The sequence below is a fragment of the Phoenix dactylifera genome, chromosome 1, assembly GCF_009389715.1.
Source record: "Phoenix dactylifera cultivar Barhee BC4 chromosome 1, palm_55x_up_171113_PBpolish2nd_filt_p, whole genome shotgun sequence".
In the NCBI taxonomy this organism is placed as follows: Eukaryota; Viridiplantae; Streptophyta; class Magnoliopsida; order Arecales; family Arecaceae; genus Phoenix; species Phoenix dactylifera.
In genome coordinates, this window is record NC_052392.1 from 3,879,515 (window position 1) to 3,896,280 (window position 16,766).

Here is a 16,766-nt window from a genome sequence, read left to right on the forward strand (position 1 = left end):
TACCTGTCGAGTTAGAGCACAAGGCCTATTGGGCGATTAAAATTTAAATTTCGTCTTGACAAAGCAGGAGAACATAGGAAACTTCAACTCGATGAGCTTGAAGAAATTAGAAACGAAGCTTACGAGTGTGCCAAGAAGTACAAAGATCGCATGAAGATCATGCATGATAAAATGATCATTCGTAAGGAATTTCACCAAGGACAAAAAGTCCTTCTATATGATTCTCGATTACATCTATTCCCTGAAAAACTTAAATCTTGCTGGACTGGCCCATACACGGTAGAGAAAGTGGCATCCGCATGGTGCAGTAGTAATATGCAATACCAAGGATGGTAGATCCTTTTAAGTCAATGGACATCGTTTAAAACCATACCTTGAGTATATGAGTCTAGAAGTTGAGGAGACACTTCTGACCGACCTTGTCTATCATGAATGAATTAGAATTGTCTGGCTGAAAAACATAAAACTTAGCGCTCTTGGGAGGCAACCCACATGTAAATATTATATATAAAATAAATAAATAAATAAATAAATAATAATAATAATAATAATTCAATAAATTACTAACATGCAGTTTGGGGTTTTTACCCCAATTGTCAATTTACCTACCAATGTCAGGTAACTTCTTCTCTGTCCTATTACTGCTTAAAATTTCTTTAACATTGGGACAATATTAGATTTAGTATGGGGTGAGAATATTTTTGATTTTTCTACCTTAAAAAAATAAAATAAAAATAAAAAAGATTTAAAGAAAAAAAGGGGGATTTCAAATTTTTAACTCAAATTCTAATCTTTTTGGCCGTATAAACTAGGAATTGCTTTGACAATAGCTTTGAGTTAAATAATATGATAGTAGTTCTAGCTTGAGTTTTCGTCCCACCTATCTTCTGTTAATATGATAGAAGATGATTTAGCACCTACACGTAAGCACATAAATAGTGGGGTGTCTTTGGAGCCTAGTTGACTAATTTAGCTTTGGAGCCTAGTTGACTTGAGTTATTAAGCCTGTTAGGGTGTCTTTACACCTAATGCCCTGAGCCATCTGGATCGGGAGTTATTGGCCTAACACTCGCTACATGGGTTAGCTAGAAAGCTTAATAAGGCTAGATATTGCACAAGTCATTCTTCTTAGCATTCAATCTGATTGAAAAAAAATAATAAAATAAATAATAAAATAAATAAAAATAAAAAAATAAAAATTAATAAATCTAGGATGTTCTTTACCAGCTAACTCTAGAAAGTCTTGAAAATTGAAGTGATCATGTTGGAAGTAAGTGAAAGCCATTCATTTATATGATACTATCTTGCACCTCACTACATTCTTGACTTGTTAGCAGACAGATAGGATGTAATGAAACTTGAGTTAGACTCTGCTTAAATATGATAGCAACAAGTCTCTATAGTCCTTGCAATTCTAGTTTCATACAGTAATACTTATTCAAATTTCGAGTTAAAAATTGGAAATCCCTGACTGATGAAGTTTGTGGATAACTTCACTGTAAACCCTCACGAGACAACACTCGTCCACTAGGATAACCTAGGGGTTTAAAGGCTTGTCGCACATGCTAAGTGCAATCGTGATTCCCTACGAAAATGGGTACATATCTTAGTTTTGTGTATTTAGCTTCAATTAAAAAAAAAAGAAAAAGCCATAAGTTAGACTACATCTTTTTGTGCCCTCATTTAATCGCTTGCTTGTTAATTGCTAGAGACTAGCAATAAACTAGTTGGGGGGTGTGATGAGAGCACAAAAGTGCGATCTACATATCACCTAAATTAGTGCTATTATTAACTGATAATGATAAATTCACCAGTTTAATATTATATTTTCGTTTGGTACAGGTTATTACAAATTAAAGTTTAAATGCGCATTTGGTACAGATTGCGCAGGCCCAATCCTACCATAACCTGGTCGAACACATTTGCCCCCAAGTGATTCCCCACATTGTGCTAGCCATCCCACGGTTCATCATCAGCATCACGTCTTCAACACGTTGCGATGTCCCAGCATCCGCACCGTCCATCGAATTACCTTCCGTTTCAGCTCCCGGCATCCCGTCCGCATGCACCTTCCAAATTAGCATCTTCATCTTCAGCCTTCAATCCCAACGCCTCAAGCCACGTCATCCTCTGTTTCTTTCCATCAAGGAGCCACCAACCGTCCATTCCAAAAAGTTCTCCTCCACTTCCGTGATCCAACCTCCCACGTCCATCTTCCACGGATCAACATCTTCAACGCCCACAGCATCCCGTGGCATATTCCATCCCAGCGTCCCATCTCCCGTTTCATCCTCGGCATCTTCCCAAGTCCGTGATCCCAGCACCCATCATCCGGATCCACCGTCCGGAATCCCGCGATCCGTCCGCACCTCCAGCCGTAGCAACCTTCCATTCCAGCATGTCTCCGCATGCCAACCCAGCTGCCATTCTGAGCGATTCCAAGCTCCATTCTAAATCATCCCGTGGCCAAAGAAGGAAGTCCACGTTCCCAGCGTCCGTTTGCAGCTCCTCCGCCTCTGCTTCCGCCCGTGACGCATCCGGATCCAATCCCAGCCGTCCGTGAGCCAGCGATCAGCTCCCTCCAGCTTCATCTGTCCGCGTTCACAGAGCGGATTAGCGCCCAATCGTCTCCACGAATCAAGCATTCCGTGCCAGCCACCGTCCCAGCAACCACCGCATCCCAATCCTCCGCACCTTCCGTATCAGCCGTCTGGCGATCCTGCGTCCGTGGTCCAAAGAAGGAAGTCGTCCGAAGCAATCCTTCCAGCATCCCGTGAGATCAGGTGTGAGCCGGGGGAGAGTTGGCTATATAAAGAGGCGAAGACGAGGAGGGAGGTGTGCGGGGTGGAGGCTAAGAACCAGGGAGGAGGGAGGTGTTCGGTTGAAGAAGAGGGGAGGAGAGGGTTCGGTTGGGGAGAGAAGAAAGAAAGAAAACAGAGCATCCTCTGTTTTGGAAGAAAGAGAAATAAAAAAAATATAGCCACCGAGCATGCCACAGAGGAGTTTTCTAATTTCTTTTATTTCTTCATTTGTTTTTATGTTTTATTTGTAGAAGGAGGAGGCACTAGGCTTCCAAACTTCATTTTATTTTTTTTGTAATTGTCCTTTTATGCAATCCATAAATTTATTTTATGCACTCTATGTTCTAAGTTTCAATTTTCTTAAACACTGTTTTCATCCATGCCCAAGTTTTCCTCTGAATAGTTAAATATTTCATTAAATATATAAATGCTTTTCAAATCTATACCTGCCTTTTAGTTAATCTCAAATAGAAAACATTTTCTGGTAGACCAGAGAATCAGTCAACATCCCCGACGTAATGTTTTTCTTTTGTTATTCAAAAATCAATTTTAAATCCGAGTGAACGTTTTAATTTTTATGCAACTCCAATCACCTCCCTGTGGATCGACCTCTTACGACCACTATTCTTCGAGTAGAAAAGGTAAGAGTATAATTAAATTAAACTTTGTTTGTCGGTTCTAACAACGATCTGTTTAGCGTATTTTAGGTAAACAGAAACTGGACAACACACACCGTATGAGATATGGCATGGTAAGAAGCTAAGTCTTGGTCATCTCAAGATTTGGGGATGTCCAGCCCACGTCAAGCGACAACAGGCGCACAAGTTAGAGGCTAGGACAATTAGTGCTTGTTTTATAGGATATCTTAAAGAGTCATTAGGATACAATTTTTACGTCCCAGACGATCACAAAGTGTTTGTGAGCCGACATGCTGTCTTCTTGGAAAAAACAGTTTATCCTTGATAGAGGCAGTGGGAGGAAAATTAAGCTCGAAGAGAAAGTCTCTGAAAAGCAACGGGCCACTGTCCCAGTAGAACCTATTCATATAGAGCCAGTACATGTAGAACCTCCTTCATCTCGTAGATCTAGTAAGATTTCTCATCCTACTGAAAGATACTTAGGTATGCTTACAGAGGAAGTAGAGGAAGTGTTCCTCATGGGAAATAGAGATCATAATAAAGATCCCAATACCTACGACGAGGCGATGTTAGACATCGATTCCGAGAAATGGCTGGAAGCAATGAAGTCAGAGATAGACTCCATGCACTCCAACCAAGTCTGGACCTTAATAGATCTACCAGAAGGTATAGTTCCGATTGGGTGTAAATGGATCTACAAGAGAAAATTAAGTTCGGATGGCAAGGTAGAGACCTATAAAGCTAGGCTAGTGAGGAAAGGTTATAGTCAGCGCGAAAGCATTGACTATCAGAAAACCTTTTCACCTGTAGCCATGCTGAAGTCCATTCGAACATTGCTTGCCATTGCAGCATTTCATGATTATGAAATCTGGCAGATGGATGTGAAAACTACTTTCTTAATGGATATCTTGAGGAAGATATATATATGAAGCAGCCTCAGGGTTTCACTTTCAGTGATGGAGATCACAAGGTCTGCAAACTGCAAAGATCCATTTATGGACTAAAGCAAGCATCTCGAAGTTGGAACACTCGTTTTAATGATGTAATCAATCGTTTGATTTCATAAAAAACGAAGAGGAACCTTGTGTATATAAGAAGGTTAGTGGGAGGGCTATCATATTCCTCATCTTGTACGTGGATGATATTCTCCTAATAGGGAATGATATTTCCATGCTAACTTCGGTCAAGGTATGGTTGTCTAAGAAATTCTCCATGAAAGACCTAGAGGAAGCATCCTATATTTTGGGGATTAAGGTCTATAGAGATAAATCTAAAAGAATCCTTGGCCTGTCACAAAAAATGTACATAGAGGAAGTACTGAAGAGGTTCAGTATGGAAAATTCTAAGAGGAGATTGTTACCCCTTAGGCATGGGATTAATCTCTCCAAGAAGATGTGCCACAAAACATCTGAAGAGATTGAACGAATGAGCAAGATCCCTTATGCTTCGGCTATAGGGAGCCTCATGTATGCCATGCTATGTACACGACCTGATATAGCACATGCTGTGAGTGTCGCGAGCAGATATCAGTCAAATCCAGGCGAAAAGCACTGGATAGCTGTGAAGAACATTCTTAAGTACTTGAGAAGGACTAAGGATATGTTCTTGCTTTTTGTAGGAGGATCTGAGTTAAAGGTAGAAGGATACACAGATTCAGACTTTATGACTGACCCTGATGATAGAAAGTCTACATCAGGATATGTGTTCTTGAGCAATAGTGGATTGATAAATTGGAAAAGTTCCAAACCGATCATTGTAGATTCTACCATGGAAGCTGAATATATTGCCGCATCGAAAGCTGCAAAGGAAGCATTCTGGTACAAGAAATTTGTTGAAGAGTTAGGCATGATGTCATCAGATGCCATTACACTCTACTGCGACAATAATGGCGCCATAGTACTAGCTAAGGAGCCGAGGTCTCACCAGAAGTCCAAGCACATAGAGCGACGATATCATCTGATACGCGACTACCTCGAAAAGAAATATGCAGAGGTACAAAGAGTAGACTTCCACGGACAATATGGCGGACCCGCTCACTAAGCAGCTGAGTCAGCAAAAGACGGAAGCACATCTTGAGAAGATGGGGCTAAGATACATGTCTAATTGGCTTTAGTGCAAGTGGGAGATTGTTAGAAGTATGCCCTAGAAGCCAATATGGCAGACGCATTGTATTAATTCTAGGACATAACAACTGTACTTGATCATTTTATTCATCAATAAAATTGGATCTTCTTTTCATTCATGTTATTATGTGTCCCATGAATCGTCCTAAGAATTAATGAGATAATAACACATATTCTCAAGAGTTGAGAATTTAAGACATGTATCATTATGTAATTCCTGAACTACTCCTGATTGAAGGATCATCACGAAGGACGGTGATCGATCCGATAAGATTAGTGCACAGATCACTTTTCTTGATAGACGAGTCTTAAGTCCACAGTGTGGCGACACTGGGGTGATTGTGCAAGTGCTTGTTAGAGAACAAGGGTACTGGGCGTGACAAAAGCAAGAAGTCACTTGGATGTCTATCCACTCATCAGTGACTTACTTGATGTTGCAGTTGTATGACTAGTGCTTAGACTTGCGATGCCTCAGCTAATCACGGTGAGGTTGCTGTTGTTTCACATAAACATTGGCCCTAAGAATTCTTGTGGTGCAGATTGGCTACGGTAGATTCACTGTCGGATTAGGGCTGCATCTAGATGGGATCTATCAACCTTGATAGATTAGGAGAGATCCTATGTGATTTATGAGACTAAGTTCGAAAGACCTTGGCCAGGGCAGTTCTGAAAAAGGAGTTTTCCAATCTCGAACTTGAGTCAAATAAATCCGACATAAGACAGACGATGGGGTTTGACGAGTTATCCATAACCTCCGTCATGTCGGGATCCATGATAAAGGTATTGTATCATACGCTAACTGCACCTAGAGGTTCATACCTTCCATTATGCTGGGTTGTCACTATATGCTGCTAGGTGTCACTAGTGGATTGTGAGACTCGAAGGCATTTATTTGGTGATCAGTGAACCCTAAGAGTAGAGTTGAAATCGTTTCAACCCATTGAAAGGAGTTTCGATGATATTATGATAGAGATCATAATATATCTCACTACCAGTCAGAATAGAACCTACAGGGTCCCACATATTAGAGGTTTTGATCGTTCCGAAGCTTGGATTACGATTTGGAATCGAAATTAAAATTGATTATCAATTTGATTTAACCCGCTAAGAGTTAGTGAGTTAAAGAAGAAGGAATTGCAATTGGATTGCAATTAAATTGATTTAATTGGACCTAATTAAATTAGGCTTAACCTTATTGGATAAGGATGGGAAGGCCTAATTAATTAGAACTTCTTATTAGATAAGAAACTTGATTCATGAAGTCCAATTCAAGTCCTAATTGGATTAGGATTCATATAAATCAATTTGGAGGACACATTGGGTTCTAATTGGATTAGAATTCAATTGGTCAGGTGGGACCATGTAAATCCTAATTGGATTAGGAGACCCACGCATGGAAGGAAGGGAGGGAACCCTCCCTCCATGCGTGTGGAGCAAAGAAGGAAAGAGGAAGGGGCGTCCGCCCCTCCTTCTCACACGCACCAAGAAAGGAGAGGCGTCAGCCCCTCCTTTCCTTTCATGGTCTCCACGCCATGTGGAGGGGTGGGATCTCCTCCTCCTCCTGGTTCACACGGATTGCCAGATGGTATGAGCACATCCCTTAGATTCTCTTCAAACTCTTTTAAGTAAGGGTTGTGATAGAATTAAGTAAGGGGTGTTGCAGATTTTGGAGGGATGAATCAAGGAGTGATTGATCTCTGAAATTACTCCTTGTTCGTACGGGCATGAGATGCCTATTTAAAGGGCCCTTGCGTGAAGCATAAGAGTATTGAAGCCCCTCTGTTGCTGCCACCCTCTCCATCCTTCTTCCCTTTGGCGTGAGCAAGAGAGAAAGAAGAAGAGTCGTCGTCTTCTTCTTCCTCCCCTTCGACGTTCGTCGTCTTCCTTCTTCTTCCTCTCAAAGTAATCAAGGAGTTGATTAAAAGAGAGGAATTCAGCCATCAAAGGTGATATCTGCAAGGAAGCTAGCACCCCGGTGAGATCTTGGAGCAATCAGTACCTCGTGTAGATACCTGTAGAGGCCGGACGCTTGTGCGGCTTCAAGAGAACCAGAAATCCTATGATCATCAGACAGTGGTGAAGTTCTACCCACTCAAAGATAAAGATTAGGTCTTTATAAATTCTATACAATTAAGAATTGTAATAAATCTAAAATTAATCTAGTCTTTTAATTTTAATCTTTTCTTTAGATTTCATAAATCTGAGTTAGAGAACTCTAGAAAATTTTTGAAATCTACGTTTCCTAGAACGTTCATGAGATGAACAACTCCGCACATGTCTTTCCGTTGCGATCGTCGCAACGCGTGCGAGGGTAATCCGACAATACGCTGACTTTTTTGGTAATGACAATTAAAGAGTTGGAAATGCAAGTAGTTTAGAATAAGAATGAGATAGAATCAAAACAAATAGGCATCATTTGGGGGATGAACAGTAACTACTTTTGGTTAAAAATAAATTAAAAATGAAATTGAATCAAAACAAATTAAAAGAATTTGGGAATCAATTTCTTGAATAAGTATGTTGCACAAAAAATGACTAATTATAAATTTATGGGGATGAATGCATGAAGCTTAGGCTTACAAGTACATTGGAGATCAATGAGTAGGTCAAAATTATCTAACTACCAAGCATGACAACCCTAGGAAGCACTGGTGCTTAAAATCACATGCCATGTCCTTATCTAATTCACATTGGATACTTCTTGGATACATGTCTAATACTTGTATTTAGTATCGCGCTTTTCAAAATTGAAAAAAAAAACTCTGGATACTTCTCGGATATATGTCAGATACTTCCCCATAAGTCTAACAATAAGGGAGAAGGTCAATTTTGTAGTCTATGATATTATTATTAAAATATTAACTTATTAAGTATGGACTTTAGTCTATAGATCGAAGGATGAGTAAATGATGAACTAGTAAAAGTTGATGCTATCGTAAAGAAATGGACTGTGTTATCTTCATAACCTACTATGCTTTATAGATACTTTTTTTACGGACACATATACATGTATTTCTCTCTCTCTCTCTGTGTGTATATATAAATGTAATATGTATATATTAACTGCATAGTATCTGATTCTCCCAAGATTTGCTATGCCAGCTATCCATATCATATTGTATCCGTATCCCTTATCCATGTTCATGTGCCGAAGATAAGCAGACTTCTGAAAAATGGGCATCACCTCTTCCAATATTTGGAAGGGATCGTGGTGCTAGTAACACCATTGACTCCACATGATGGTGTTGATGATGGTGCTACAATTTAAATCAAGATCAATTTCTTTTTGACTTCAAGAGTTAAAGCCCATCTCTAGGCATCAGCCAGGTCTCTCTCTCGCTCTCTCTCTCTCATTCTGTTCTTTTTTTCTACTTGCTTTCTCTTTGTTATAGCTTACTGCCTTGCTATAGACAGGGCCAATTAGCTTGGATAAATTTGTTGAAGGCTACTCATGACAGCACATTTGGGTAAATTCACATATAGCCATTTGGCTTCCTGTATGATGAATAACAATTGGTTATGCATGGATAGATACTTGGTTCACTGCATAATGACTGGGCTATGCTCAAATAGCCTAATGATTCTCTGTCTAACCACTACAGGTTAGAAATATTAGCTCATATATACTCCCCCCTCCCACCGAACCCTGCTGACATAAAATACAATGGTTCCACACAAAAACTATTTTTGTTCTGGTAATGATTATCAAGAACCTGTGATGAATTCCCTTTTTCAAAGAACTGAAATATTTGTTTATGTATATGCTATGGACACTATAAGATATTAAGCTTCCATATATAATTGGTAATTGCGTATGCACATCCATTACATTAATCATATTGTTAATGTTAATGTCTTAGACTTATATTGTCTATTCAATAATCGAAAGAGCCTTTTCTTACTCTTCCTTATCCCCCAACTAATGTCCTAGTTAACAATAGCTCAGGCTATATGCTGTTCAATTGTTCAGCCAAGAATTGGCTTCCATTAGTCAGAAAAGAACTATTTGAGTGGTTAGTAGAAAGAAAAACTTATGATGATGTTTATATTTGCCAAATTTCTATCTATGGTATTGGAACACTATTCCTGGTAAAATAATTTATTAGATAAAAAATATCTATCTATTATGATAGGAACTCAGGGGGGTAAGACTCCATTTCAATTGACTCCACAATTTGATAAATTCCAAAACTATCCTGACTCCCCGCATAAAATAACTCCACCTCTCTTCAGTTTTTCCCTCTTCCATCCATGAGACACCATTGCAGGACTCACAAGATAACACTCTGTATTGCCAATATCTCTCTACTCCATACCTCATGTGGGTCCAATTCATAGTGGGAACTCTTTTTTTCCTCATGCCACATGTGCTAACCCTCTTGATCCTGGACCTTAAGCACCATGTTTCCCTTCTTCTATCATGCTTACTAGATTTTGGCTGTGGCATCAATCTAAATTATCAGATTCAAAAAAAAAAAAAATCAACAAAAAAGCACCTTACACACCCCCCTCTTTCGTTTCCATGACTACATGCATGACACATGCAAGACGCTAGTCATCATATATTTTCTCTAGTTAAAAATTATTTAACAATCTCATTTTCAGGTGATCTATTCTTCCTCATGGCAATGCTCTTGACTGGCAGCTTTCCAACTTATATTCAATAGATTTGACCATCTTGTAAAGTGTTTTCTTCTTCTTCTTTTTATTTTAAGGAGGAGGAGGGGGGGGGGGGAGTTTTTACCATCCCTAATATGAACCTGCTAGAAATAATTTTGCCTAGCATATTCATGCAGATCACCAATGTGTTGATTCATTAGGATGAACATTAAGATCCAATGAGTTGCAAGGTTCCTTGGTGATCGATGCCAGATATGCACGACCATTTCCATTCCAACAACAGCCTGCTAATCAACTAGAATACTTTCTTCCATTTACGTTCCCTATCTTCCTATATTTGAATCCTTGATGGTTGTATTCTCTAAAAGGAATGAAAAGATAATCATTCTTTAGAATTCGAATCATGTAAAAGCTTCTCAGTCGGATTTAAGGGTATAGCTGGAGCATGTTAACATATTGGAATCAAATCATCAAGAAAGTGATTTAGAAAGTCCACATAGCTTCAAATTGACCAGTTGAATTTCTTCTTGCCTATATTTTCATTTGCACTGATAAAAACACCCCACATCATGAATTAATTGAAGTTGACCCATTGTAGACAGCCTTGCTCAAACCTATCATATAACACATTATGGAAAATTCACAAGACCCTGAATTGAACAGCCAAGATTGTTCCTGTCCTAACTTTGAAGCCTGCTATTAAGTATTATTCACTACACATTATCCAGGTTTTTAAGACGAGATCTGGGTCATCTTCATGGATGGTCAATATGGAGATGAGCCAAGAAGTAAGAACTTACTCTGTGTCAAGTGAAATTGAAGGTCAAGAAAATTTGGAAAGTCTCAAATTATTCTGATATCTCAGCCAACATATAGGATAACATAGAGATTAATTGCTGCATTACGACATTATTTTTAATATATAACATTAAAAGAACCAATTTAACACATAAAATACTGATTAAATCATAGAAAATATATACATATCATATCTGCCATTATCTTAGTATGGAGAGGTATCTATGAGCCTGGCTAATAAGGGCTGAGAATTTAGATAATATTGTACTGGTAAGGGACAGATACTAGTACAGACTAGAAAATGATATCTCAGCTAAGATGAAAACTTGCTCATATTCATCATCCTACTCAAACACATTGACTCCAACAAAAGGGAGGCCAAAAAGGGCAAGCATGTCCCTACAACTTCAAAACAAACACATTTAAGTATGATAAAATTTTCGAGAAAAGATACATGTTTCCATCCATTTTCTAGAACTCACTTCGAGGGTTAATATTCTCATCTTACAACCCAAAATTGCCAATCCACCAAGACAATGCATTCTTAATTTTAGTTTCAAGATAAATAATGGATCCCTACTGATATATCTTGCATTTAGGAACTAACCCAATTCTTGCATATTGACATATTTATCTAACTGCAACAAAGCTAAAAATAACAAACACCACGCTATAATGTACAATATGGCTGACCATCAGAAGTAAGACATGTATGAACAGATCGTTGATCCATGGTTCGTGACTAGGGCTGCCCTGATGCATGCTAATTGTTTCAGTAGACTTATGGCAATAGCAACAATGCGAAGAATCCAGGGAATCCTGATGCTTAAAAAATACAGAGGACCAGCCCCGTTGACTCCCTGGTAGGATACCAGGGAAGCTTCGCCGACTGTGAACTGCAACAATGACTTCTATGCCTCAAATCTCAAAAAATCAGCAGTAAATCCTTCCTCAACTATCAACCAAAATTTGAAGAAATCATCTTGAAGCCTCAGTAAGCATCTCATACCATTGATCCTTACCAAAAATGGCAATATAGTGAAAGATTCACTGCAATCCATCACATCCAAAACTTCATGTCATCCACTAAAAGATAAAGGAAAAACTTTTACCAAATCCTAGATAAGGAGCTATAAAAGGCCTCAATGCCCTAAAGGAAATCAAAAGCTAACAACAATGTCAAGGAAAACCAACAGAACACCAGAAAAAGTCAGAGACAAAAGAGAGAACAAGTGAATCAAACATCCAAACGGAACAAGCAAGGAAGCAGAATTCTCACAACCGACCAGTAGATTATCCGGCCTTCAAGATTGAAGATATGCACCGACTGCCCCATTGATTGCAATACATTCAGGTACTGCCTTTCGGACAGCCCGGAGCCAGCCTGCAGCTCCCCATGCCCTCCTCCCTTCGAGGCGTCGCCAGGCTCCCGGCTCTCTCGTTGCAACCTCGACGAGTGCCCCAACGAGGCCGACCCCCGCCGCCACGCCCGCCGGCCGCTCCACTCGCTCCGCCGCCTCGACGGCGTCGCCCCAGAGCGCTGCGGCGACACCGAGTGGGACCGCCGGCGGTCCCCCCCGCCCCCGCCGCCGCCGCCGCCGCCCTCGCTCGGCATCAGCTTCGACATCTCCTGCTTCAACAGCGCGTGCCCCACCTCCAGCTCTTGGACCTTCTTCAAGAGCTCCTCCGCCGGCGTCCCCATGGCCAAGAATGCTTCATAGGAGGAGCGGAAGACGGACAGGAAAGCAATCCGACAAAAAAGCTTAATGAATTCTTCTCGAGGGAATGGAGAAAAGATGGACTATTTACCTCAAAGGTGGCTCCTTTTTTCCTCTCTATCTCTAGAGAGAATGGAGAACAATAGAAGAGAAGGGGGATTTTAAGCTCAAAGTAGCCTCCTCTACTTCTTTTTCCTCTTTATTTCCCTCTCCCTCTCTCTCTCTCTCTCTCTCTGATCTCTACCTTTCTTTCTGTGGGCGGTTTCTTGCGTGGGAGGAGTCTCTGTAAGCTTTTATTTCATTTTTTTATTATTATTACACGGTGATTGCAGCCTCTTGTGAAGCTTTTACTCGACTCTGCTCCTCCTCCCGTTGGCGGCGGTGTTAATATTATATGTGGGTGCAGGCGGGGTTAGGTTTTATTTGAGAGTTTGAGGCCACATCTTTTCGTCAAAGATCACACTCCACACTTCTTCCCTGTCCTCTCTGAAATTGACCGTTGTGGCCTTTCAACATATATTTTTGGATGAATTATTTTACTATAAAAATAAGAAAATATTATTTTTTTAGAAAATTATATAAAAATATATAATTTTTTGTTGTTTTTTTAATTACTATATGTAACTTAAAAAAATTGTAATGACTTTTTGGATTTTTTTCATGAATATTCTTCTAAAAATTTAAATTTGCATAAATATCTTCTTAAAATTTATATTTTATTCTGTGCCTCATAAAACAATGTTTTTTCACAAATACCTCTAATATAACGATTTTTTTAACATCATTAATAAAACTATAAGTATTTTAATTAAAAATAAAATAAAATTTTTGAAATTATTTTTTTTTCTATCATGATGTTAGATTGTTTGGGTATATATAAAAAAATAATAAAATAACAAAATAAGTGTTTTATGAAGAGGTAGATGTAAATATTAATTTTGAAAAGATATTCATAAAAATTTTAATATTTAGGAGGATATTTATTCTAAAAAATTTTATTTTTTATCAAGGATGATTGTGCATGGATTAAACTCATGACTACAACAACGTTGTCCGCTAAATAAAGGCTACCTAAACGCCGAGATATTCCCAAGGCAACCGTTTCCGAGATCTTCTTGGGGAAAAAAGAGTGTCATTAATTTGAAGTTGATGACTACTAAATTAGTTTAATTAAAGTTTGTATCCATTTTGATGGATATTGAAGTTGTTAACAAATTGTGGGTAGTGCTAAGTCTGGCTTGTACTCAAGTATTTGATGTTTGGCACTTGTTAAAGCAATCATGTGAAAGATCCTGCTAGACTCGTTTCAAAGTCTGGGCATATGAGGCAGGTATCTCCAAATCCTGCAGACGCAATTTGAATAAAAAACAAAACCGAAAAAAGATCTGAGCGGCGCGTGTGCAGGCTCCGAAACCGGACAATATCTGGCAGGGGAGCTCCATTTTTCTCTCTCATGTGGCCCTCACGTGGACACTGGATGCCTTACGTACCCCGCGCAGGCGGGGGCGTGACATTTGGTATCAGAGTCGAGGACGGTTCTAATCTGAAAGTGGGTGAATGAAAGATCTCACATCGGCTAGACTCGTTTCAAAGCCTAGGCATATGAGGCGGGTGTCTCCAAATTCTGCATATGCATTTTGGGTGAAAAACAAAATCTGGAAGGGGTCTAAGTGGTGCGCGTGCGTGTGCGGGCTCCGGAACCGGACAATATATGGCAGGAGAGCCCCATGTTCCCCCCTCATGTAGCCCCTACGTGAGCACTGGGTACCTCCTGTGCCTGCGTTGACGGAGGCGTGACATCATGCATGCATGAAATAAATAATATTATATGTTAGAGTGGTTAAATATTGAAATAATAAATATTCTATCCATTATACAAAAAAATTGTTTAGCAATATTTCATTATTTTATGCATGCAGATGTGGCAAATGGATGAGCATGTTACCTCACCACGGCTTATTGATTGAGTAGTAATACTAGCTGCACTTCAAAATGTGCTCCAAGTTGAAGTATTCCACTTTTTTGGAGCTGTTAAATCTTTAATTGTAGTTTGACTAGCATTCTTATTTTAAATATGGGGAGATCAGGTCAAATTCTCTTCTTTTTTAAGAAAAAAAAACACTTGATTGTTAATAAGAAGTCAGTGTTACTAATATAAATCAAGTTTTAGGCATTGACATAGAACATAAGTTAGTGTAGCATATGGTATACAATATATTGAGAAGTAATTGTCAATTATGACACAAATAGATTGTGAGTCTCACAGCTGAAGATGGTAAAAGAATGTCTTGCAAACAACCCTATGGAGAAAGGACAATCATGACCTTGTCTTCTAAGCTTTTATTTTATCCATCTTTGCTTTGTTTTGTAGGCCTCCTTGGAGGCAAATGGATTTGGATGGGTTGTTTGTTCTGTTTTTATACTTAACAAGTCGGCTTGGACACTTCTTCGAGTTTTCTTCTTTAAAAGCTAAACATTGTTGTTATAGTTGTGTAGTTATCCCTATGAGTTTACCTTTATGACCTTTTTTTTTCTAATTTTTTTCACACTCCTCTCTTGATTTGAAGTTTAGAGTTCACAATTTCTTATGTCAGTGAGACCTTGGAGTACCAATATGTTAAATAACCTTGTATAGCTTTGTTTTTACCCAGAATCTCATCCGAAAAGACTAGCTAGGGATATTATTTGAGTTCTTTGGTCCAATATAAATACCCAAGATGTGGATAATTGATTTAAAACTCATACTTCCTCCATTTAAATTCTAGTATTCTCGAGAGATCCAAATCCAATCACAAGCATCACTGTCAGCTTGTAGTATGCACAAATATACCAATGCTACTGTATCTTTTAGTCCATATAGATCATGGCCGGATATATTTTGATACTATTTTATCATAATTAGGATCTCGTCCAAAAAGACTAACTCGAAAATATTATTTAAATTTTTTAGTTCTACGTATCTAAAATATAGCTAATAAATAACTAACATGAAACTAAATATAAGCCCGCGCTGATCACAGTGTTTGGATATCTCATCTTTCCTTTTTCTTTCGCCCTGAAGGATTTTTGTTTGCTTGCAAGCAAGTGGACCTTGTGGTCCACCTATTAGGAAAGAGTATTACTATTTTAGTTGATTTCTTATGCTTTTGAACCTTCTTTCTATGTCAGCCATAAGTTAAGTATAGGTGGTGACATGATTTGTGGAAAAAGAATTAGACTTTTTGGAGCTTCACATGCATGGCCTTTTGCTTCGATTCAACTGCTTTGATGCCTCCTAATCCCAAATAAAGAAAAGAAAGCGAAAAAGACTTTTTGATACTATTTAATAATTATATATTATTATTTTTTTTAAAGAAATGAGGTGAATTATCTCCTTTCATTTCAGAAAAAAAAGAAGATTATTTTAACTTTTACCTTTATAGTCCAGACTCGTGCATATGTATCCGCCTTCAATAGTGACTCCAGCATGGCCCTCATAAATTGAAGGAATCCATAGTGCTGTGTGTTGCATTATTATATCTTTTTTTTATATAAGTTAATTCATTTATTCTGTCTCATATAGTGATCTTTTATTTGGAAAACCTATCTTAGATCCTTCTATCATAGGGATCCATCCAGTCTTTCTTCATGGGATTCATGATATTGATTTGTAGTAATTATTTTTCCTGATATGGTGAGCCTGCTATACATGTACACATATGTTATATGGTGAATAAATAGCCATAGCTGGTGCTATACCAAGGGTTGCAAGCAATTTAAGCTGCACATGAGCAAGGAGGGCTCGGCTCGGTCTAAGCTCGATTCAAACTTGGCTAGGTCTAAGTTTGGCTCAGGTAAAAAAATGAATAGAGTTCAAACAATTTTTGAAGCTTAGCTAATTAAATGAGCTGAACATAAATATGAGTCGGTTGTAAAAAACAAAAAGAGATGCTCAATTTAGAGCTTCTATGAGCAGAGCTTGAAGAGGTGAAGTCATGCTCAGCTCATGCTGAGCTGAGTTCAACCAGCAAATAGATATATCTAATTGAGCATGAGTAGATTGCTCCTTGACTCAGCTTGTTTATGACC

At 38.7% G+C, this 16,766-nt stretch overlaps 1 protein-coding gene across 2 annotated transcripts in view; it reads right to left on the reverse strand.

Annotated features, from left to right (window-relative positions):
• Positions 1-13,065, reverse strand: part of LOC103721017 (probable serine/threonine-protein kinase SIS8) — a 45,276-nt gene extending 32,211 nt beyond the window's left edge. Inside the window, exons 1-2 of one of the 2 annotated variants that reach the window (XM_008811041.4) lie at positions 12,790-13,065; positions 12,267-12,693 (exon numbers count right to left, since the gene is read on the reverse strand). In XM_008811041.4, coding sequence (XP_008809263.2) covers positions 12,267-12,682 — 416 coding nt within the window. In that variant the 5' untranslated portion in view covers positions 12,683-12,693; positions 12,790-13,065. Of the gene's footprint in view, positions 1-12,266 lie in introns of both variants that reach the window. The other variant, XM_008811040.4, reaches the window with a different exon arrangement.
• Between the last annotated feature and the right edge of the window lie 3,701 nt (positions 13,066-16,766).